At 40.1% G+C, this 25,903-nt stretch overlaps 1 protein-coding gene across 1 annotated transcript in view; it reads right to left on the minus strand.

Annotated features, from left to right (window-relative positions):
- Positions 1 to 1,620: 1,620 nt before the first annotated feature.
- Positions 1,621 to 25,903, minus strand: part of DKK2 (dickkopf WNT signaling pathway inhibitor 2) — a gene marked incomplete at its 3' end in the record, with an annotated part of 41,132 nt that continues 16,849 nt past the window's right edge. Inside the window, exons 2-4 of the mRNA XM_080344307.1 lie at positions 3,255 to 3,405; positions 2,466 to 2,615; positions 1,621 to 1,871 (exon numbers count right to left, since the gene is read on the minus strand). Of these exons, the coding sequence (XP_080200433.1) occupies positions 1,621 to 1,871; positions 2,466 to 2,615; positions 3,255 to 3,405 (552 nt within the window). The remainder of the gene's footprint in view (positions 1,872 to 2,465; positions 2,616 to 3,254; positions 3,406 to 25,903) is intronic.

Here is a 25,903-nt window from a genome sequence, read left to right on the forward strand (position 1 = left end):
CTGAGTCAGGTGGTGTGGCTAAGCTGCGACTTTAACCACTGCTGGAAACACGTAAGTGGAGAAAGGTGTCTTAGGTATGGGTGACATGGTCTTCAAAGTTAAACTACTTACTGGTGTACCCGCATTGTTCAGAACTGACTAAACAGATAAGTCACGTGTATTACAAAACATGAAAATGGGTAATTACAACGTAGCAGTAGATCAATTATAGAATCAGACTTTAAAGAAATAGCAGTCTCTTTGGCAATGTCTATACAAAGGAATACTTGCAAATAAGTAAAATGAAACAAGTTTGAAAAGACCTGGGAGATGAGTGAAGGGATAGAGCCTGTCCATTTTTTAACAGCTACACAAACGATGTAGAGTTTTGAGCTGTTTCCACAGTCCATGTACCTCCATCATTCCTGGCAGAACAGGCTGGCCTGAGAGGACATTGAGTTCAGGCTGAATCCCAGGTGAAGCTGGTACGCTGTGACATCCCGTGGTGTTCAGCAACCCATTTGCGGCTGTACTATCTTCTTTCCTCCTTTTCTGCAGGAGAGGAGGTGCTCAGAAGAGCCAACTGCTTTTTCTTTGCTGCCTCTAAGAAACAAATCCGTTATACTTGTGCAGAGTGCCAGCAGTAGCCAGTTGCTACTAATAAAATGTCAACATTTGAGTTTGTAGCACTATGCTCTAAACACCTCAACAACCGTCTACATCATCTAACAGCAATAATGACCCAACTTCATAGTTCTCTGTGTTAGTCACTCTGCTGTTTCTTTTGGAAACATCTATAATGCAAGTCTGCTTAGGCAAAGAAAGTATATTTAGGACTAATGAGCAACTGCCTGTACATAATTCTGGATTCAGCATACACATATTTGCTTCATCTGTTCAACCCAATGTATACTAGCAGTAAACTGAGGCAAATACAAGCGATTAAGAGCCATACTATGACATTGAACTACATAAAGCATTTCAATTTACCTATGTATAGGAAACAAAATCCTGTTTAAATGCCTCCTCTTACAGAAACTGACGCTTTCTTGAAATTGTGAGATGGGAAGTTTCCACCTATCTTATGAGGGCCTGCAAAACATGGCACTCTTGTCCTGCAGGAGTGCTTTCTTTGCTGACATGTCAGCCCGGAATGACAAGGGCATGTGGACATTCACAGTAACTTCATTTCCATTTCTCATACCTGCAATGTGGCCAAACGTGTTAACAGATGGGTCTTCCTGGCATGCACTGCTTGCTATAGGAGTACAATGTATACAATTTATTTAGCAGTCATTACCATGCTGGAAAACCCCTGCAGCTCTAACGCTGAACCCCTGAAACATCACAGGGCAACGCAGCAAGGTAAGTGACATTAATTTCCACTGGACTTGTTTGCATACTAGCATTTGCCGCAAAGTGTAGAAGTTATTTACAGAAGAGCTGCACAGTAGGAGAACTCCAGCTGCACTTGTTTTTACCACCATCTCAAAAAGAAATGCATTTGGTGTGACTTCTACTCCTACCCTAACTGTTACCTTAGCCATTCTGCTTTCATTTACAGTCCGCATTTCCCACCGTGCCATAATGCATTAAATACACAAAGCCACAGTCACTTAATACTATTTTCCCAATCCTCGCTCAGATTTTCTGGCACACGTGGAGTCTTGATTTAGAAGAGGAGGTTGCGTCTTTCCATACTTTGCAAGACAGCCCCTTGGCACAGTCACATCGTTGGAAAATCTCCAGTCCATGGGAGCCTTTCTTGCGCTGTTTGGTGCACACCTCCCCCTGATGCAACACAGGCTTGCAAATTTTGGTCCAGAAATGGCGAGCACAGCAGTGTCCCTCAATACAGTCTGATGACCGTAGGCAGGGGTCGCCTTCATGTCCTAAAAAGAGCAACCAAACTATTTCACCTCATGGAAAAAAAAACGTGAAAGCGCAGATTCAGTGCAGATTGATGCAAATGAAGCTCAGAAAAAGTAGAGATGGTTTTTGCATCTGTGGCTATTTGAAGGATGTAAACACAAGGGAGGTTAAGAATGAGGCAAGTTCAAGGGGGTAATTAGTGACACCTGCCACAAGACTTCGTAAGGAGAAATTCAGCTACAGGATTGTAAGTAGAAATACAATGCTTAATTAAATGACTGTTACAAGAGGAGGATGTGTGCAATCTTGCACAACTGAAAAATCGATTGTCAGTCCACTTCTGATACAGAGAAAAAAGTGGATGCTATTTCAACCACAGGGAACTATTGGTTGATGTTACATCACTTTCTGAGTCATGCTGTGAATTCTCATGACAGACATCCACTCCCTGTGAAACTACCACCTATTTCTGGTTTGCATTGCTGTATCTTAACAGCAATAACATGATTCATAGAATCATTTAGGTTGGAAAAGACAACTAAGATCATCAAGTCCAACTATAAACCATTTATAACATGAAGGAACAAAGCAATGTAATGCAAACGTGATCTTACCTTTTAGGTGTGACAGCTTGGAGCGTGGCCTCCCCAGGTTTTGCCATCCCAAATCCTTGCTGGCATAATGATTGTTCTTCTTGTTGCGTGGTCCTTCCAGAGCAGGGATGTGAGGTGTAAGGATGCTTTCAGTTACTGGTATGCAAATACCTGCGAGGCAAAAACAGTGAAGGATTTGAACAAGAGGAAGAGCGACCGAGAGACATACACAGATCAGGATCAGGACCATGGAAGTGCTGAGGCTTGGCCCCAATTCACACCTCCATCCCTGATCCCTGCACTGAACTGCACTGCAGCTCTGATTCACCCATGGTCAGACTGCCTTGTTGTCCCTCTGGCTTTATCATCTGACCCCCACCTTGTCGACATTTCTCTCTCTGCATTCTCCAGAGGGGAGTAGGGGAATGCAAGCATGATGCTTATACCACCCTCAGGCAGAATAGATTAATGATTCATGAAGTTTCTCTTGCTTCTTAAAAATATGGGTTCTGTGCAGTCTTCCAGTGAGTCAAACCACACTGAATGTAGTGCTGTGAGTTCAGGCAGCAGCATTTTTGAGTTTCCTCACCCCAAAAATCAGAAAATGTCTGGTAGTACACAAGCCTTAAGAATAGAAATATTATTAAAGAAAATGAAGTGGAGTGGAATGAAGTAGAAAATGATGTTTTCTTGGCTTACAAAAACAATGCACTCACCCAGAAAAAATACTGTTGCTGGGAACACTCAGAGAAACAGATGCTATCAAAATGCTGATTTTTATGAAGGAAAACAAAGAAATGCCTGACGTACCATTGTTGCAGCGGTTCCCGGGGCAGCACATGCCATCCCTGTGGCAACGCTTCTTCTTTCTCCTGCACAGCATGCATGCAGACGTTGCTTGATGAGGACTGTGACAGTATCGCCCAACTTCACATTCTTTATCATTGGTACAAGGATAGGCCTGGTGGGTAAAAGAAAGCTTTACAGTGAAGCACTGCTTTGTACAAGGTGTGTATGCAAAAAACCCAACCAACCAACCAACCAAATAAACAACTACCACCTCTACCACCAAAATCTTCAAACAGAGAAACAGAGAGTTGAGATGCAGGCAGGGATGCTTCACTGCAGCCATATAGCAATTTTAAAGCTCACACTGCTGGTGAAGATGTGTCTGCTTAAAGAATCAGGGAGATACAACCACCTCCCTGGCAGTTTGATCTTTTCTGGCCTCAAACACATATTGGTACAAAAGAACGCGTATTTTTGTGGGTTAAGGCTTCTGAGTCATAGACAAGAGCTTAAAACTTCACAGTGAGAAAGCATCAGAGCCAGTAAAAATAATCAGAGACAGTAAAAATTGTGAAACACATCCTGCAATAGGTAACATTTTAGTTTGAACTCCAAGGAGGCATTTTCCTTTGATAGCTGTCAAACACACTGATGGATAATAAGTTCAGTGTTCTCAGGGTGAATATTTACACCACACTGGTACAAGTTCCTTTGCAATTGCACCACTCCCCACACCAGTCAGACTCCTTGCAAGTGAACTAATATCCTGGTCAGTATTTCACTTTGATAACCTTCGCTTACAGGCTTTATTATACACGTTAAACTTGCCACTTGCTAAACACCACCCTACATTATGCAGTACAGAACATATCATAAAGCACAAACTGTCTTGTGCATATAATCCCTATAAGCAGAGGCACACATACACAAATTCTCTTATATTCATCAAAACCAGCATTCTCTTCCAGGAAAAGCGGTTTTTAAAGGAAGGGAGTGAAAGCACTGTGTTCTCCCATAACGAGGGAGAAAGAAGAGCTTATTCCTACAAGAAGACAAGACTCGATGTTTTAAGGAGACAAAAACACAAACTGCCACATTCCAGGACCCTTTCTGCTGACTCCCACACAGCTACAACTATGCTCCCTGTCTGCATCTAATTTTACTGCCTATTAAATTAATCATAGATTTTTTTTCATTCCACAAAATTATACTTGAGGTATTTCTTTAGATAAAAAGATGAGAATAAGTTCAGGGCATTTTCTGGAAAATTATGTTTACACTTCCTCAACTAATTTTCCCCAGCATTTGCAATAAATCAAAGTATTGCTTTTACGGTTTTCAGAATTACTCTTGCAACTAATTATTCACCACAAACAAAAAGCTCAACTGACTGATTTTTCAATGGAGGCTGCTTGCTTTACTAGTAATATTTTAAATCAAAGCTTGATTATACTGTTCTCGGGAAACAAACAAACAAGCAAACAAACCAACCAACCAACCCCACCAAACTTGGAGGCTATTGAGAATTTGCTCTGAAAATTGTTCTTTAGATGGAGAACTTGTTTCTCTGTGCCATTCTGTTGAGAATTGCAGAAGAAACAAGAGGTCTGATAATAAAATGATGCAAGTTTCTCTAGTGCCATTAGTGGGAAGAAGGACCATTCCGTTTTCCATGTGATTTTATTACTTGTTTTCTTTGTCAAAAATTACTTTACAGTGCCAAAAGTGCTGGCTGGATATTCCCAAGTGCTGCTGTCCCATTACTTCTGCCCTCTGAATATGTGTCTTTGAAGAATGATTCCAGAGCGCAGCTGTTTGGAGTAACCTGACGTATGTGTAAGTCTTTCTCCTTTAAGAATAAACATTTCCTCTTGAGTTCAACCTCAAGAGGATGAACATCAAAGGCTGCCAGGTCTTTTAAGCAGGAGCAGCAATAAGAACAAATGCAAGAGCTGCCCTGTTTGGTATTCTTAAATAGTTTCTACCTATTCTAGCAAAGTGGAACTAAAGCCTTCTCCCCTCAATCACATCACTCCTTTCCCTCATTGTTCCAGCAAGAAATCATTAACGCTGACTTATGACTCATGATATAGTCACCATAAAAGTAAGGCTTCCCTGACTTAAATGACACCTCACTAAACTAAGGATCTTACAATACAGAAAAGTGATTTTATATAGACCTGTGCATGGTTATACTGATCTTGGAAAATACTAACACTGCTAGCTGGGGGGAAATGCAAATAAAAAACAGATGAACTAGCTAAAACCTGGAGATGAAGGCATTTTAGACCCTTGTCTGTCATCAAGACCTTCACAACCGCATCTTTTTTCCAATATGGGCATGTGGTATACACCTGCAACTTGTCAGCAAGAAGCCTACTTGCAGTTTTCTTTTGGTTCCTCAAATAGTTCTTAAAAAAAAGAGTTCCTTGATCCTGAATGGTGCTAATGAATGCTCTCACATACTATTTCTAGCGTATGTTTTACTTTTGGCTTTTAGGCTGAGTGATATGTAAAAGATATTTTAAGATATGCATCTAATTGCCAGCTCTCAGCTCTGTCTTTAAGAACAGTAAAAGCAACCAAAGACAATTTGACATGAAAAATTGGCAAGCGAAAGTGACACAACTCAGCCATTATTCCCACTCTAGACACTCATCCAAATAAAGACGACACTTTTGAAAGGAAAAAATACACCAAAACATTCACCTACCTAAGGCAAATTACTGTATCACATCACATTGTGTTACATGGATCTCAAACAACAACTGGCAAATCCAATCAAAACCCCAAAAGACCAGCTGCCAGCCAGCTATATGAAAAACCCTCTTGCAAATGCCTGATGCTGCCAATTGCCTTGATCTTTCTTCCAAAACCACCATCCATTTGATATCCTAGCTATCAATCACAGAGAGCTTGAAACAAAAGTGCCTACATTGCTTTGTGTCTGCCTCTAAGTCACTAGACATTCACTGCAAGAACTCTTGCTCCCAGTAATTTCTATTACTGCACAGCATTTAGTGTTAAAACACAAAAATAACATCATGCGTACGTAGCCCTGGCTAACAGGAGGGAAAATGTTCTCATGTTTGTCCCATTGTTGGCACTAAACTATGTATAAACATGTGTATATTTTCAAAATACAGGATAAAGAAAACAGACTTGTAAAAATGTACATGTTAACAATTGCCTATGCTTGAGTAAAGGTTTTCAAAGTTTCTTCCACTGCAGTGCCTGAAACACAGTCCTTACATTTGGAGAATTGCAAAGAACATTTCCTATATACAATGCAAAGACACAAATCAGTCCCAGATGGAGAGGGGAAAAGCAAGCTGTAAACCAGCTCCACTTCCCCAGCAATGATAACTAATTCTACAAGGCACATCATCCCTTCACATTCTTCAGCTATACATATCATTTTCTGGTCGTAAATCTTTATCCACTAAACACAGCTTTGATATTATGGGAAACCAGATGAAACCAAGATAAAATACGTAGCACTCCCTGAAGCTGCATTTAAACAATCTTATTTAATTTTTTTATCCCAGATTACGGGCAATCAAGTCACCCATAGCATGACAGAAACTAGATTTGCCTGTGATAATGAGTTGCATTTTCAGAATTCATTGTCTGATTAAGAGCATTGCTTGCTGGGATGTTTTTCTTCTCAGTCATTCCAATTACTTTTGTACCCTTGCTGAATGCATGTCCAAAAATGTACAGCAAATATGCACTGGGTTTTTCGCAATATTGGAGGACTCAGGCTAGATGTTCAGATGAGTGTTGCTCATGCTGTGCCAGGATGTTCCCCGCATCGCTCCACCAAGACTAACCTTGGCCAGCCAAGTCACAGCATCATCTAAATCTTAAACTTTTCTTTTTGAGAGAGAGAATATGAACCTCCGTTCCTGCCCTTCCTGAACTTACAGTGAAAATGCCGAGAGTGCATGATAAAAATACTCAAGGAAAATGATACGGATGATAGAGAAGAAAAGCTGGGGGGGTTTTATAGTTGAACAAGCCTTTCCAGGAATACTATGGAAGCTCTTCCTTTTGTATTAACTTCATAGTGAGGCTGAGGAAGGGACAGACTCTCAACTGTTTTAAGTGGCTAATGTCACTCCCTTGATTTGAGGAGTGTAGAGGAATTAATTTTATTTCTACCTTTGTTTTCCATTTTTGGCAGAGGAGATCTAACTTAGCACCTTTTCTTGGTGTAACTAGGTTTTCTTAATATTTCTGCTGGAGTCATTTACTATCCCGCATATTTTATACAGTCAACCTGACCCACAGAGTTTCACCGCAAGCTGGAGCCACACTAAGCGATAGGACTGTTGTGCTACGGAGTCAGAGTCTCTCTGTCCGGCACAATAAAACATAATGGAGAAGCACTCCAGTGGGAGGGTGAGACAGATGCTATAATGTGCTGAAGGCTGAGCAAGTAGACTGATGGCAGACACACTTTATTGAGCTTTGGGAGATAAGGCTTGAGTTTCACCACAGCCTTCAGCAAATACTTGAAGACAATATTCCCAGCAAGTGCCTTAGTCGCTAGGCTCTCATTTACTCATATTATCATGTGTCACTCAGTTTTATGCTGAAGCTACTCCACGCCGTACTAACTATGTCAGAGAAAGGCAGGAAGAGCCACTGGCATTTTCGCCAAGGCTGTGTCATCACTTACCCAGCACAAGCCGCCCTAGAAACTGCTGGCTTCAGACTCACCTTCAACCCTGAGAGGAGCTGTGTCTAAATAGATGGTTTGGTGGGATATCAGTAGCGACTCCCCCAGAAGCAGCTGGTTTTTTTTTAAAAAAGAAAACACATCATAAAGTCCAAGTGCAGAGTCAATCCTGGCAGGAGATCATGGCTACCACCACTCCCAGCAGAAGAAACAGCATGGAGGTAATTCATTACCCTTGCACTGTGGATTCTGAGCAGCACTCAAGAAGAGAACGGAAGTCTCATATACCACGTAATGATAATATCACTGCGGTTCCTGTACTGGACACTTGGCCAGCTTCTGTCCCATACAATGGAGACTGAGCTGGAGAACAGGACAAAGGCCACAGTCAGCTGTACAGCCAGGAAGTAAGAGCACGGTGGAGCTGCCAGGTCAGCCTTTCATCGCTCGCTCTCACCTGGCAAAGAGGCAGTAGCTATTGCAAAGGTGAGACAAGTGTCTCAAGAAAACAGACATGTACGTTGGCCCAGAAATGGTCTTGTTTCCTAGGTACTGTGTGTTAGAAATCAAATTTAGGCTACTACTCACAGTCTTGTACATAAAGAATCCTTAGTTATTAATATCCTATGCAAATACCTGTGCCACTAGGTTATGCTATCACATCCAGCAGAAACATCTGTTTCTGCTGTCCAAGGACTTCCCTTTGAAATCACACCTTTGTAATCTTTCATGTTCACACCATGCCCATGAGACAGCTTACCATCAATGAATCAGCACTACAACTCAGTTTATTACTCACTACATACAGAAAAAGGTTATTTTCTCTATTTTAATTAATTATACTTTCATAGATTTTAAACTGAGGAGCTGGAAGCTGACATCTCTATGGCCTGTGTGCTAACTAGATCAAAACTGGCCTGAACTATAGGAAAGGGGACAGGAGTTTCCACCCTCCACATCAGAGATGAACAATAGAGCTTGTTTGCCCTTTAGTCTTGGGACTGAGCTTATTGCTTAATATTCCACAGCCATCAGGCACGATGAAGCAACCAACTGGCTCAGTCATGGTGAGAGCCTCTCCTTCCCATCATCCGGCTTTGGACAGCACAAAACTATCGTTTTGAGCAAGGACTGGGTCCCCATAGAGCAAACATATGAAATAGCCACAGGGGTGCCAGGTCTGCTTTTGCTTTTCTCTCTCTCTGAAGAATTAGTTAATCCAAAGTAAAAGCATGCCAATAAATTAGGAAATGCAAACATATGCTTTAAGCAAATAGCCTGCTGTCAAGACTAATTACAAAGAACGCAAGTCATTGTTTGGCTCCTTGTTTGGGCCTGATTCTGAGCTGGGATCTCAAATTTGTTTTGGCTTTTAGAAGATCAACATTGGTGGGACAATTGCATGCAACATGTGCCTGTAGAGCTAGATGAATACATCACATGTGGGATTTGTTCCACTTTGCCTCTTTGGAGACAGAATGAAGATTCTCTCTGTGAAAGTCAAGAAGAACTAACATCATCTCACAGGACACAAACCTTCGTAACAATGGAAATAAGAGCTCTTCATTCAGAACCACACAAATGTGATATGGCAAATGGAAGGGGGAGGGGGAAAGGCAAAGCTTTTTAACAATCGAACAAACAAGCTCCCAGCTCTGCGTGTTTTTTACTTTCTGATAGCTTCTCAAGTGTATTCAGACAAATCCATGTCTAACTGGCAAACTTCAGCTTGGCTTTCTCCTAGCAAACACATACATTAAGATGTGGATGGGAAATGACTGTCATTTACCACTACTTTGTTTTTAATCACAAATGAGAAAAGAGTTTATCAGCAGCCATCTGGAGCAATGCAGTTTTCCCACAGCACTGCTGATGTTGCTTTTTTCTATTCTTAGCTCGACACAAGCACAGATGATAGCGAGGGGTCTCACTGTGCACAAGCAGAAAGCCGTGGTTCATTTATCCCACGGAGGAAATCATGCTGTGCTCTCAGACAGCTCCAGACATGGATCCTGTCTCAGACTGATCTCACCAGAAACTCTCAACTCTCAGTGACTGCTGTGGCACAGACCATTCCTGAAAGGAAAATTCACAGTAGTTGCAATGAAACAGATTTATTCTGTTCAGTTGCCATGACAAGTTTAATGATTGAATTTTTCTCACCAAGCCTCCTGCTTGTTAAAATAATACATTTCTGACCCATTTCTCTGCCAGACACAGAGAAAAGCGGCATCTTCCACCTCTAGATTAAGCACAGGCACTTTCTTCTAGCAATAACTTATTTTTAGCTCTTCAATCTAAACCACTGCTGTTCATGAGCTCTGATTCACAGAGTGCCACATCGTGGATATGTATCCTGCAATCTCCAAAGATCGTGCATTCAAACTGTGCGGCTATTAGCCCCAGAAGCCTGCGTTATTGAGACAATAAATTCTCGTGTTTCAAAGTAATACTCAATCCACTGCTAGACCACCAGGGGAAGAACATTTCTAAAACGTGCAATAGTCCAGCTCTCTTGATTTGCTAGAGCCAAAGAAAACTCAGATCTTAACAACCAAAGAACAAGCCTCAACGAGGTTTGGTTCACCCCTCTGAACCAACAAGGCTGCAGGACTCATGTGGGTCCTGACTCAGGCTTTCCTCATCCCAACAAAAATGTCACGGAAAACAGCTTCCCGTTCTGTAGGCTTAGTGCTGGATTTGAATGAGCATTTTAGGTCTACTGCAGAACATATTCTTCAATAGCTTACAATTCAACACCTCTTCTCACAGAACTACCTACATTTTGTGTCCTACTGGAAGGAGGCAGTGTCTCTTTAAAGCTGGCCTTGGCTTCAGGAGGACATACAGAGAAAGTAATCTGAAAGACTGCAGGTGGATCAATTAAACTCCTAGGTAGGCACTGTTATCCGAATTAAATTTGCATTAACTTAGTACATTTTACATGTGTTATGAAAGCATAAACTCAAAAGTTTAAGGTGCTTAAAGTAATCCATCCTTACGAGTTCATCCAACTTGATTCACCTTCTATTCCTCATCTAGCTAAAACCCAGAATGAGTTATATTTCCAACCAAATGACTTAAAGGATAGCACACTATGCTCAAAATACACACAGACGTATGTTGTTGATACCACAGAACAGCACAAAAGTATCACTAGGACACAACATTTACATTGTAGTTCCCAAGGCGGCACAGCTACTGGTGTCCCTGTACTATCACACCTTTAAGGCAAATTATCAACCTGAGATCTGTATTGGTGTCACTCTCCTGAATTCTGCCATTTCCAAGGAAGCTTGTTATGCTTCCCGCCCCACACACCCTGTGCACACATGGGTGTCAGGTTTTCCCTCCCCACCTTGTATCATGGCCATGGGATTACACAGCAGAGCTTCATTCTCAATATTTGGACATACCATTAATCTCCTACACTGCTTGATTTTGAAGGAGGCTTCCCTGCTCCATAGACCTGGTGCCTTACAGAAAATGTTTAAAGAAGGTTCAAAAGTTTGGTGAACAGTCAGTTTGACCCCAAAATTTTATGGATTTTGTGTCAATGTGTATGATTCATATTGTCTAGTGAACTACCAGCAGCAGCACTACAACAGAGAGCACCAAACCAATGTTAGGTAATCTTTGAAGTCGACAATGTAGTAATAAATCAATGTGACAGGAAGCCTCTAGGTCTTGATTTTATGTCATTTTTGAATGCATCACCAAAGACTGCTCAAAGAATAAAGGTTTGTTAACATGCACTTTGTTCTATGTCCAGCCTTTTCAGCAGACTGTTCTTGCCTTTTTATCTCTGCCTTTTCCCCACCCCTTTTCTGATGGTCTAGCTTTTTAGTTTTGTCTCAAATTGGCTATTTATCTTCTGTTCCGAGTAAGATTCTTCTGGCTTTTTGACCAACATGTTTACTGCAATGGATGAATAGTGAGTTACCAAAATCAGTTTGCCCTCTGAATCTGTTAACTCTAGAAGTAAGAAGGTTTTGTGGGTTTTTTTTAATCTAAGAATACTATCCAGATGGAAACAGCCAGCAGATCCTACGGCTCACACAGCACCAAGCATAAAACCACAGGTAGACACTCAAATATTGTGGTTTGGAGCAGAATAACACTACTGGGAACTGGCAGTAAGTTACTGTTCTAACACCTGGGGCTGAACAACCCCAAATCATGACACACTTTCAAGGTGGGGCTTCTATTGGGAATCATCTCTGCAAGCTTGTATTCACAGCAAGAAAAATGAGATGACAGCTTTACCTTCTGTAGTGTAGCCACTAAGGAAGTAAATTTCCTTTGCTTTTAAACATTCACAAAATCTAGAAAAAGGGGCAAACCCTGTCTTATTGAAGTCAATGCAAAACCTCCCTTTTGTCTGCTACAGCGCCTGGAGAGAGAACGCTTCCAGGTTATAAACATTTGCAGTCCTCACCCTGGAAATTACTCTAAGGTATTCGTTGCAGGATATGCTTTGCATTGCAGAATACAAAGCATTTAAGACTCTGGCCCCCATGTTTAAAAGGACAGCCCTGAAAACATGAGTTCATGTCAGCCGGAGAGACAGCCAGATGTCGTATGTCTGAGAAGGATGAACCACAGTCTCCACCTCAGCAGACTGCCGGCTCCAATCTAACATTGTTACCGAATGTCAGCGTTATTGTCTGTCTCCCTGATGGTCATTTATGTGAGAACACCTGGCTCATACCGCTCTTTTCATCCCCAGTTCTTTCTCCAGGCATCAGAAACCACCACTGTCATCTGATATTTAAAACACTTCCCTTCTTTTCCTGCTCTATGTGAGCCCCTCTGCAGCGTGACGGCTGTGACTGATCCATTGCAAGGGAAACTGAGAAGGACCAAGTCCTTTCAACTCCAAAGCACCTACAGAATATTGTAATCAAACAAAAATCAGCCAGCCCAGCTTTACTATCAGAACCTGCACCAGCTTGCGCCTCCCAGTCTCATGCACCACAGAGAATTCAGAGTCATGAACACAGAAGTTCATGAGTTTTAAGGACAAACAACAGGAAGAAGTACAATATGAGAGAACATCACCTCATCCTGACTCATTGTAGGTGCAGTGATGATTGTACAAGGAGCCAGTGATGCTGATACAGTGGGACCACCTGCAAGAGAGCAGCTATTCTGGGAAAGGGTTGGTCACAGCCCCCTGAGGGCACGGGCAACCTCTGTAAAGTGGTTAGATTCATATTGCTATTCAGCTGACTCCTCGGTAAAAGGAAAAATTATAACAGTAGGTTATTAAGGCAAATTATCACACTTTACTCAAAGAAGGTCAAAAATGGCATAAAAGAAAGGACCCCTAACAGCATCATTAAAAAAGTCATTGTACTTTTATTATATGATTAAGTTAGAGCTGCCTTCCCAACTTCAGCCTGTGGTAAATAACGTAGCAATCAAGGTTTCAACACTATTTACCCTTTTTTATTTTTTTCCTTTTTCTTTTAAAATGCTCCTGGTTAATTTTGCACAAACAAGAAAACAGGACCAACACAGCAAGGCAAGAATAACTTGTGAGTAAAACCAGATGAACGCTAATATATTTACATAGTGTAATGACTCCACTATTAATTCAAACAAACCCAGGCCCCAATTCTCAGAAGAATGAGCTGAACACATGCAGTCCAGGAGGCAAGAACAGGGTGGCTTCACACTACATTTGTGTCTGCAGCCCTGAGCTAGTAGGGACTGCTCTTAGTTTCAGTCTGCAATAGCCATGGAGGGACCATCTCTCATTCCAGACGTCGTACACCGACAACACCCTCTTCTCAATCTTATGAGCCCCTTTCCACTCTCAAGCAAGACTTCCTTCAGTGCTAGTCACCGTAACACAGAAAAGACAACAGGATTTCCAAAAATATCTAATTCATAGGAAAAACAAAATAAACCAATAAACACAACAACCCACTTATTGTCATAGAAATGAGAGAAAAAAAAGAGGGGGGAATAAAATCCAGACTCAGGTCAACTACCCATAGTGGGCAGTCATTTCTTGACAAACGCACCAAGAAAAAAATAAAAGGCCAAAGAAATGGGAATAATCCTTTACAATTTCTGATTCAAGCCAAAATGGACATTGTGTTGTTCTAGTCTTTGTCAGCATGCAATTACCTAGGATTCTGGCATTTAACACTGAATTAACTATAAATCCATTCTCCACCTTCATAGTAAGCTGTTCTGCATCGGAGACTTGTATTTATCCTCTTCCCTGCTACGTTTTACCATATCTTCTGAACTTATGTTTTCAAGTACTCTCTTCTTGTCTGAAAATAATATTCTTTATGTGGAGTTACAGAACTTCTTCTTTGTTCCTAGATGTCTTGGATGTTGATCAACAAAAAGTCATTAAAAAGTTTAATCCTCTGTGCTTGGCACTACATCAGTCTGGGAGCAGTGGCTTTGTAACAGCCTTTGGAATAAATAGCCATTAAACATTTTATTTTTCCTTATACGGGTCACCCACACTTTATAGTGGGTGGCCCTTTCATTTATCCCATTACCGTATTTCCACTTCTAAAGATAGGCCAGATGCAGCAACCTGATACTACTTTTGAGTTCATGCAACTTTATTGTAATGAAAACTTCAGCGTATATCTGATACTTGTTAGGAAAGCAAAAAAAACCAGGAACCGTGGTAATATTGCACCACCTTCTTGACAACTTTTATTCTGCATGAGTTGGATTCTCCAGGATGCTCCACGCTTCGTCAGCAAGCGTTTCTCACATAGTCAACCCATATCTGAACTCCTCTTCTTGGTATTATATATCATTTGCTTTATACCCATGCTCAGAGGCAGTGCCTAGGTGCTATGCTTTCTTCTAATGCTGCATGATCAGTTCTTTAACCACTAGACAGGATACATAAGCAAGACTGAACAAGGGCAGAAAATATTTTAAGGGGTTTGGTTGGTAGGTTTTTCTTTTAAACAGATGGACACGAGCTAGTGGAGATTAAATGGCTTGGCTGTTCCAAAGCCAAATAAGAAGTCCAGAGTACACAAGTCACTTTCTTCAATCCTCATCAATTTAACTGTATGTCTTTCCTTTTTCTGAACTTGTTCCCTTCCTTTCAGATGTTCTAAATGTAAGTGACTGTGTCTTTAAGCATTATCTCCTCTATACAGGGCTACAAACACAAACCAAGGTGGCCACATTTACCAGACAAGCATGAACTAATGCAGTCCTATTTTCTATTCACACTCGTGGAAGCATATTTTACATAAATAAATAGATTGCCTAAAGCATGTTTTACAGATGAACTTAGCCTATTTACCAACAGCCAAACAATTCTTAGAGCATGCATATGTGAAAAACTCTCCTTAAACCCCATGCTGAAAGCAATCATTGAGCGTGGCTATGTGATGATAACGGCAAAGGAAGATTCCCTTCCTTACCTTTTTGGTAGAGCATTTGCTGGAAGATGAAAAGGAGGTGTCATTTATTGTTTTCCCTTTACTTCAGGAAGGAAGCTTTAATTAGGCATCTAAAAATATTTATAACTAAGTCTCAGGTAGTTCAACTAGCAGCGGTGGAATTATTCTAATTCTTGATGTTATTTATACGTTTATACTTCTGAGAATATAAGCATATTAGTAATAGTTTACTGTACACAAAGCACGATTTACCTCTTAGCTTATTTTCCTAGTTACATCGCAAGAAGGCAGAAAAGCAGACTCAACTGACATGAAAGAACAGTACTTCATCACAGAGAAGTCATATGGAAACATTAGATGGCTTTCATCAGTCAGGAGGAGGGTATTTCCCAAGTCATCCAATTCTTTTCCATTTTCCAGCACTTCAAATGCAGCGGGTGACAGGACTGAGCACTTGAAACAAGTGAGACGGCGCATCTCCCCAGCTGGGAGCCCTGTGCACCGTGTCTGTAGCTCTGTGCTCTGCAGAGCACTCGGCTCGAGTATTCCACTCCACCTGCACTGAACCCACAGCTACGACAGTGCTGACCAAACACCTACTCTGCCAAAAGAGCTGCAAAAACCACAAGGCAGCTCTTTGCATACGCAAGTGTCTAAGTTTACCTGCCTCATTCCTTCAGGATTTTAGCTTCCTTGGAGTCATGCAAAATGGTCATCAAAATACAACAGATAGGGGCTAAACGTCAGGTTTTGCCATCATTTCCCAAGCCAGTCCGTTGCCAGCCTTCCTATAGGCATAGGAAGGGCAGAGAGGAGAGAGTACAAGACCTCTGTAATGCTTTGCTGCTGTGACTTTGCATTTTGCGCCCTGCCCCTCCCTGAAAATGCTGAAATACCATTTTCGTTGCTATTGGTTTTCCCTGCTATCAGTGGCACAGAAGGCAAGAAAGTGCTCTACCTTAAAAGGTCAACAATTAGGATTTATACTGTAGAGAGGTAAGCTCTGTCACTAAAGGAAAAGCATACATTTTTATCAGCATCATTAAAACGATCAGGCAAAATTCTTCTTTTGAGGGTGTCGGGCTATCTTGAGCTGTAACAACAGGCCATATGAATTACTTAATACTTAGCTTAAGTTTTAGATAGCACATAGTGTACTTACAAAGATTTCCTTTAATTTAAGTACCTTTATCCAGGTTTATTCAACAGAAGACATGTTTTTCTCAGTTAAGCCAATGCAATCATGCTGAAGCCTACAGGTTGAACGTGTAAAAGAGCACTGGGATCACTGATATCACTGTAGACATTGAGAGAGTCCCTCAGTAAGATGTATCATGCAGGTACTGCTCGTCAGTTGGGCCTCTTTGTACTTCAGAATATTACTGGAACATGCAAATACAACTACATTGTTATTTTGACATTTTTCTAGAACAACCTGAGAGAACATAATCACTCTGTTCCAAAACATCCTTCTCCAAACCTTTTTGCATTTTTCCTCATCTTCTATTAATAAGATTTGCTATGCTTGATCATGGGATCTGGAAAAATAAAGGAAGAAGCACATGCTAATGCAGTTTGCCCATTTTTGTTTGAAGCAGAGGACAAGTCTGTCTACACACACACCTTTGCAATCACAGACCTCACTATTTCTCTTCTGTATTTTTAAGTTCTCATTATAGAAGTCAGTGAATGGAAATTGAAGGCACTGACAAATATCAGCATTAGCAGCAGTGCAACAATCTGTTACACCAAGAAAACCCAGCTGTTTGCAGAGCGATGGCCAGTAGGGACTGTGTGCTAGGAGCAATATACAAACGTCTGGATCCTCCCCAGCACCTCTTCTAGCTATTTATGCAAACCTTTGCCAACCTTCTTTCCTCCTTTCTTTTCAGAGTCAGCTTCTTTTTACTCACGGCTAAGCCACAGTTGTTTACCATATACCAAAAAATTCATTTTCTTAAAGTCTTCAAGTCAAAGTACATCTGGATTGGAAATGAGAGTCTGTCTTAAGCCCGTCTTTCATGAAAATACACACACATATCTGAATGGAAAAGTACCCGCGTGTAACAGATTTACTGAGGAACGTGCAGCAGTACCCTTATCATTCCTATCGGGTGTCAGTCGAGAAAGACTCTTGAAAAGTTCAAAAGAAAAGCAGCAAACTGTTGTTTTAATGAGACTCCATTAGGCAGAACTCTGTTCATGCCTCTCCCAGATCATTGTTTTCATTAGCGAGATACGTGAACAACAGCAAAGCTATTTGTGGGGCGCTGGTTGCTCGGGTGCCGGCTCCCTCTCTGCCAGAGGGCTGGCTGTTAGATGTTCCATCCAGCACTGCTGTTATCTGCTCTGGGAGAAAAGAAACTGATGCAAATGAATGGAAATATTGTGGCTAGCCAACAAAAGAACTTCCCCAGCCAAAATCAGAACAAAGGTTTTAATTTATTTAGGAAATCAAAAGGCTAAAAAGGCATGATCTTGCAATCTCTCCCTAATGTGAGTAGTCCTCGCTGTGATAAAGAATCTGATGGTTTCACTGAGCTTCACAACCGATCTGCTCACTAAAGACTTAGAACATGAGTAAAGACTTGAAGAGCAGGTCATTGATACACGACAGCATGGAAATATTATCAAATGTAAATTGTGCACTGGTTGGGAGCATTCACTTTAAGTCGTTTTAGAGCAACTTGGACAAAGTCTTGAAAAGAGGCATATAAATGGTCTGGTTTGTTCACAGAAAAGCTAAGACTGTGTGTCTATTTTTTTGAAACATCTCACCCACCCATTTACACACAGAGTAATATCATGGTCTGACAATGCTGTCAAAAATCAATTTTGTACATCTGAAATGAAACTCTTTCAAAGCTTAAATAGTCTGCTTTTGTAAACTAACCAGGTCTATAAATATTTAAGTCATTAGACACATTTGCAAATCTAACAATACTTTACAAACCATTACTGCATTCAGAAAAAGCAGCTGCAGCAGAGCACTCCATAAATCTACTTTTTCTGCTTCCTCTGAGCAAAACCTGTTCCAATTCCAGAGTTAAGACTTCAGTTCAATACTACAGAACAAATACATGTGAGAGAACAAACCAGATTACTTTCTGATCCCAAGCCTCTCTCCACATGTAACTATGGCTTAGACAGCTCTTACATTTAGGCTTCTCCACACAGCCACCAAACCTGCTCTAGAAAAGGATCTAAGTACCTATAAAGTGACCTGTACATGCATGGCCCCATCAGTTCTGGTGGGATTACTGGTGGCGGGTTTTGTCCTAAATGAGGGAATATAGGAGCTCTATACTTTGAATATTAGGCTGCTTGTAGTGAAACAGAAAGGACCCACAGGTTTGTAGTCAAGCCCCAGCTGAGAAGGGTGGTGGGTCTCTGCCACCTAATGTCAGCTCTAACTTCAGCATACGGTGTCTAGTCCCTGCTGGATGCCTTCCCATGGATCACACAGGAAGTCTGGACTACAAACCTTTTAGTTCTCCAGCTTCTACCTAAGTTTTGTCCAAAAAAAAGGAGGCCTAAAATGACTGGTAAAACTTCTGCCATTGTTTGAGAAGAGTTAAATCTATGCTTTACCCCAACAGGAGCTCTGGGGCTTGCGCTGGCAGGTGGCACCTCCCGAACATGCACACAGCAAACAAACGTTGCTAAAAACACCTCATTTCCCCAAAAGTGAAAAGCTGTGGGTAAGGTACAATGACTCTTCCTTGCTGCCTTTCGATTAAATGCTGAATCTCATTTTCAAAATTCAGGAACTAACACGCTTCAGAAGACAAATACATTTTTAAAACCACACTGCTTCTCACCAAAGAATTTGCAAGAAGCAGTGCCGCTGAAAGGCTACCAACAGTCCCATGTGGAGTCTTGGAGGAGAATCACTAAGCAGCACTACCAGGAAAAAAGTTGTGGGTTTTTGTGGGTTTTTTTGGTTGAGGTTTTTGTTTTTAAAGGAAAACCACGACAAAAAGTGCTAAGAAGCAGATTTGGGTACCATTTAGAGACTGGTGTGCATCTGCAACCAGGACTAGTGACTACCATGAGGCAGGCCATCACAGATTCTATAGGAATTCTGCCACGTTCAGGATTTTAAGAGAAGGTGACATACGCTTTCATGCTTGAAAACTGTACTGCCTACTTACACCACATACACGGGCTAAAACCTATACAGAGTTGCACTGATGATTTAATTTTTAAAATCCTTTCGCTTACCTAGATATATGTCACATGGCTGTATAGCAGAGATACAACATGGGACCATGCTGGCATATGGCAAATGATAATAGAATATAAGAAACAACTACATCATTTGCAAGTATTGTTATAACAATGTTACATATGATTTTCTTCTACCAAGAGGCAGCAGAGGAACCTCGGTTACAGACAAAACCTGCATTGTTCTAAGCAAGGCAGAAATAGGAATTCCAGTGTAAATGCCAGAAGGGTTCAAATCCAGCTCTGTAGTGGATTTACAAAGGGCTGAATGAGGTCCAAAGTCTTTTAGGATACGTCAACAAATCAAATCTAAAACACAGCTATTCCAACAGGGATCTGTACGTACTTACATACCTGCCATGTAAGAACTGGGTTTAGTTAACATAGTTAGGAAACTCTTCATTTAAGTTTTATTTGCTTCTCCCTTTTGAAAACAGCTTACTATTTTCTTTTTTTCTTTTATGGGCCACCAAATTACATGTGACCAAATGTACCTATTTAGTGAAAATGGGTTCCATTAGTATGTAATCTTATCCTTGCATTGTTTTCTTCTGAAGAAAAATAATGGAGAACAGGTGGTGATGCTTAGCATCAAGCTCCTGTTTCTAGAATTACAATCTACTGGGAGCCACCAGCAATCTCTGAAAGCTGTCATAAGCGCTCAGGAACTAGTATGATCCAGAGCACACTCAATACATTAAAGCGTCTTTTTGAAAACTTAAGTAGGTGTGACAGGAGAAAACTGGCTGAATGGCGCAGGGATTCTAACGTGTCCCTGCAAAGGGTCGTGATTTCCTTCTGCAGTCCACAATAAATAACTCAAGCTGGCCTCCATTTCCACAGCAGAAATTAGACATTTAAAAAATTCAAATAGGTACCATATGTACTATAAACCTTTCTGGTTTAGCATTCAAATGTAGCCGCATTCACGTTGTTGGAAAATATGGCATTTAAATTCTCCTAGAAGGACATTAAAAAGCTGTTCCTTTACACTTATTTATTCTTTTCTCAGTGTCACACACACAAAAATGCAGTGTTGATAAATATCTCCTTGATGTAGTTTGAAAATATACTGAAGTCACACCATACGAACGGTTTTATCCAGCAAGTCACAAACACCACAATTCAAATGGATATTTCTTTGTTTTATCATCCCACCCTTACCTTACCAAGTAGGAAGATGTTTAGAACTAATTCTATATAACCGGCAACCGTGTTTCCCAATGCACTCTCATGATGAACAGGAGACAGAAACAACAGAAGCCAACACACCTATAGAAGCAAACAAGCCTTATGGCTGTTTTACAATTTGGCTCCAAACTGAGGAGTATGACAAAGACAAAATATATTTATGTGGCAATTTTAACGGGCATAAAATTTGACAGAACCGAAGGCTGGCTGATATCCCGAACTACTGGTTTGTGTCAGATATGCCAAGACAGACACACAAGGAAATAGTTAATGCAAGTTTGTTTTGTGGCATTATATTTCAAGAAGGATAAGAATTAAAAGATTAAGTTATTTGCAGGGCCAGATTTTCTGTTGGTGGCAATTGGCAATCTCCCACTGATTTCCACAGGAATGTGTCAAGTTGCACCATGTAGTAAGATGCTACTTCACATTCCAGATTTCTTGCACAGCTATTTGAGATCAATGTTTCTCTTATTATTACTCGGGTTATTTCTTTTGGGAGATCTTAGTCAAAGTGCTCCCTGCAAGTTGAAATCAGTTGACACAAGGTGGACTTCTACAAGCTTTGGGGCAGAGTATACATATTTTAGCCACCTTCCGTCTCACCTGTGTTGACTTTCCTCTAAAACAGAAGCCAGTGCAATAAGCTGCAATTCTATAGAAATCATATTCTGACTCCACAGCGCTCAAGAAATTATTTTACTGCTTCTGGTTTTCATCAAAGTCTTAATGCAGAGAAAATGCCCAACTCCAACGAGTCTCGTGTGTCCCTCCACTTGAAGCCCTGTGGCTCTGACAAAGAAAATTAGAAGCCGCCCAGTGCTGTGAAGATGGTACAGAAGGAACCCCACCTTACGGGGCAAGACAAGCCCAGCCCACCACACTGGGAGACATCACAAGAAAAAGGTATTAGGGGAAAGATACTGGCAAATATTATGTTTTCTTTTTGCCATCATACCAACAACAAAGTTTTTCTAAGATGAAAAGCACAACTGTTATCACAGGTTTGGTTTTTTGGTTGGTTGTGGGTTTTTTTAACCTAAGTAACACTGGTTTTTTGCACTACAAAAACTCTTACTCTTAATTAGACTTTCCACTTGAAATCACGTTGCTGAAGTAGGGGATTGTGTTAGATTATCCCATCCAATCCATATAGAACCATCTGGTTCCTGAATTTCCTTCCTACAGTAAATATTTCCCCCCATTTATCACTCTTGTTAACTGGGATCCAGCTAAAACAACCGAGAGAGGAAAAATTATTGAGCAAAAGCATTTTAGTGATGAGTGAACCAGAAAAAGTACACAGCCCGATCCCAGCAAAGGTTTCATCTCCAACAGATAAAATCATCCTCATCCTATTTATGAATGGACTACATTGAAATATTGGAAAAGAATACACATGAAAGTGCACCGTGCCACTTTTAAGGAACTTGTTTCACAATAATTTTACTTTAATTCTGAATTTCAAACTTATCTCCAAAAGATATTTAGAAAAGGAAATTTTATATGCTTCAAGCAGTGAATAAGATGGAATAAGGAAAAATAGAATAATGAATAATTTCATTTTGAAGCAACCTAATTTCTGGAAGGTTTTTTTCCCCTAAAAAGAAATGAAGGTTTTGTGTGTTTATCAAAATTTCTCAAGAAAATGTTATTTTATGACATTTTCCCTTTTCCTGGTACTAGAGATTGCAAAGAAGTTCTAAGATCAGAATGTTGGTTAAAAAACAACAAATTATAACTTTCCTGCTTAATTGACATACATTTTTAGTATTTATAGGGATATTTTATTTATAAGATATTTATAAGATACTTAAAAGATATTTATAAGATATTTATTTCTTAGTATTTATAGGCATACGTGTGCAGATATATAAATCAGATACATTTAAAAATAACACGCAGGTCCACATTAGGATATACTATTAAAGTAAGAAAGCCAGAGACATTCTCCTTACTATATCATCCCTCAAATTATGCCCTTGGCCAAAATCCTGAAAGGACTTTGAAGGCAGAAATGCTTTAGTTACTTTCTGGAAATCCTTTTCCACAGCCTGACTTGCTAAGCTGATTGCAGCACAAATTCACCTTAGCCTGGAGCTCAAAGATTTTGGATTTAACTCTTGCAAGTATCACAAGCAAGTATTGTATTGCTGAAATTGCCTTTCAATTCAGAGGACTTGCACAGGTGGAACAAAATCAGTGCAACTCAGGGAGAATGAGGGTTTCCAAGTTATAGCAGGTTAGAGTGATTTTTCTATTCAGAAAGAGAACCTTGGATTTCAAATACACACCGTTGCTTGAAGAGGCAGCAGAGTTATAACACTGCATTTTAACAGGATAACTGGCCATTAAGTCCCTACATTTCTTCCCTTTCTTCCATGCTTGGATAACTTACTACTACTACTAAACTTAGCACCATAGTAGAAGCAAACTATTTTCCATGTGAAAGTAGACTATTAAGGCAATGATGATTAATTTAACCAAGGAACAACTATGTTAGATCAAAAGATAAACAGGCAACTGAATGCTTGACTTTCTCAAAAGTCTCATATTGTGCTCTATTTTTGTTTCCTTCTAGACATAATGTTATTTACCATCTTTCTTCAAAGAACAGAAAGCTTCATTTTCAAAAGAATATGTTGCCAGATGAATCTGCCCTGAATTGTCTCATTCTGAACTACCTGGGAGCTGGTACATATACATGAATTGTATATATTACATGAGGGATAGTATTCCTGGCACCGTGATTTCAAGAGTTCACTGATAAACAAACTACTGCACTTCTCCATAAGCAGAACATTAGTACCTTGGGGCAACACACTTTGCAGACAAACTGCGTTGCCCGGCATTTGACACAGTTGTTCACCCTTCTCAGATGGTAAAATCTGGATCCAATTTTCAAATGAAAGATCACTTTGCTCAACATTTATTTTTCCTGTGGAATTACTTTGCCAATGTTTGGCGAATAGGCTCTTTTCAACCTTGGGGGTTATTTATTTAGATTTTTATTCTCTTCAAAATGTTGGTGGAAAATGTTTGTCTGCTGGAGGGGCACCACATGCTTCTGATCTGAAGGTCGACTGACTTCCACTGCCTAAAAATCAACGAGTCAGCAAGTACAAATGCAGACAGGAGGTTAAACCATCATTAAGTATCTAAACGAACTGGGAATTACAGCCCCAGTTTCAAAAGTCTGTCAGATGAATTGAGTTCCAGTCTAATTCAGAGTGCTGGGAACCTAGATTTCTATACATTTGAGAGTTTACTAAGCTGAACAATATACTATCACAAAGAGATAGATAAGCGAGCACGAAAGCCAAGAAGGATCAAATGAATGTAGCAGCAACCTGCTGACTCAAGAGCAAATGGAGGTTCCCAAAGCAAATACTTTTCCTATCTGTAATAAATGGTGATGTTTTTCTGCTTAGAATTTGTACAAATTGTGACTAAAGCACTTATTTTTCACTGAAGGATTAAAAAGAATAAAGCAGTGTTTTATTTCAAGGATTTTTATGGGAAAATGGAGCAGTCCTAGTGAAATCTTGTAGATTCCATTACATTTTTTTTAATTCTCAAGCAGTAAAAGTACTAAGTTCTAATGTTTCTAGGAATTTGCAAATATTTCTAAGGCAGGTTTAGAAAAAAACACTGTTTAAAGGAATATTGATTTGAACAGTATCATTTTCAACCTGTGTACTTCCTTTTAAACTTCATGACATTTAGCATCATTCCAGATTGACTGCATTTGTCCTTTTTCCCTGCAAATACTCTACTTCCCATTGTATAGATGTTTGCATTTATCATCTTCCAAATGTTTTGAGTTCCTTGAAATATCATATAGTTGTTTCAGAGAGGAGTATTTCCACATAATGGGGAAACTCAGATGACATACCATGACAGTTTTTTGGAATCAATGCCATAAAGGTTTAGCGTTAACTGATGACTTATCAGACCAAACATTAGACTAAAAATGGCAGGTTCCCACTCATGGGTGAACCAAGTGGTTCCTTCACACTTTTGAATGAGACATTAATTTATAGAATAAAGCTCTTCCAGCAAGTTTCACTGCATTCAGTTTAATTTACACCCACATAACAGTGGACCATCTTGGGAAGGTAATCTCCACTCTTTCTTCAATACTTTGTGCACTTGGAGTTGTTGGAATGACTTGGTCCTTCTATTTCACTTTAACTTCTGCTTATGCACCCTTTAATACTAATAATACAATGCTCTGAGGGTAATACAATACTCTGAAGGCAAGAAGAAATATTTTAACTATGTAGGAAGTCTTGATGAATCATAAGGAGAGACTTAGATAAGCCTGGATACATACCGGATAGATAGATGTCTTGGGGAAAAATAGAGGTGGGATTCTGCTCCAAATGCAGGGAAATTTAGTGCCCACTTCCTATTTCAGATTCTGCATCATAAAAACCATATCTAAATTGTGTTTTTTTAAGCAAAGAAATGCAAACCCAAAACCTATCTCAATAAAAAAACCAAAACCAAACCCAAACACACAAACACAGACCTAATATGAAAACAAATCTCAAACAAACAAACAAAAAAACCCACCAAACTCGAAAAAACCCCAAATCTATCTTGTGCTCAGCAGTGCATTTCTATCAGCAACAGCAACGCCGTGGCCTCGAGGTGCAAGTAGCAAACCTATGTTTTTATTATTCACGTCCAGCAAACCTCTATTAGTTTGGGTGGCTGATAGTGCCCAGGCTAGAAACATGGGGAACTTCTCCATTCATGAGCACATCAATATAGAGGAGATACTTTATTTTTTATTAGATATCTAATACAAACCATGATTGTTTTCTTGAATGTATTTGCGCAGTGTTGGTCCACACATTCTAATTTTATAATTATTTACCAGCAATTCTTTCTTTTAAATGATACCATCTTGCATAATATCACTGTCTTGAGGGAAGGACTTGAGGAAGGAATTTGGAGGTTTTAATTGATTTTTTAAAAGTGCTGAAATGAGAACTGACACACACAACAGCGAGGAGCCCTGAGCCAGGTTCTCTCTAGATTTCTAGATAAGAGGGCCAATTTTCCAAAGGGACTAAATACCAAGTAAGTTTCAGCTGCAGGCTGTAAGTAAGCTGGAAGCTCACTTTGAAAATCAGCCTACATTCCTAAAACTGTAAAAG

Source organism: Nesoenas mayeri, assembly GCF_963082525.1.
Source record: "Nesoenas mayeri genome assembly, chromosome: 4".
Classification (NCBI taxonomy): Eukaryota; Metazoa; Chordata; class Aves; order Columbiformes; family Columbidae; genus Nesoenas; species Nesoenas mayeri.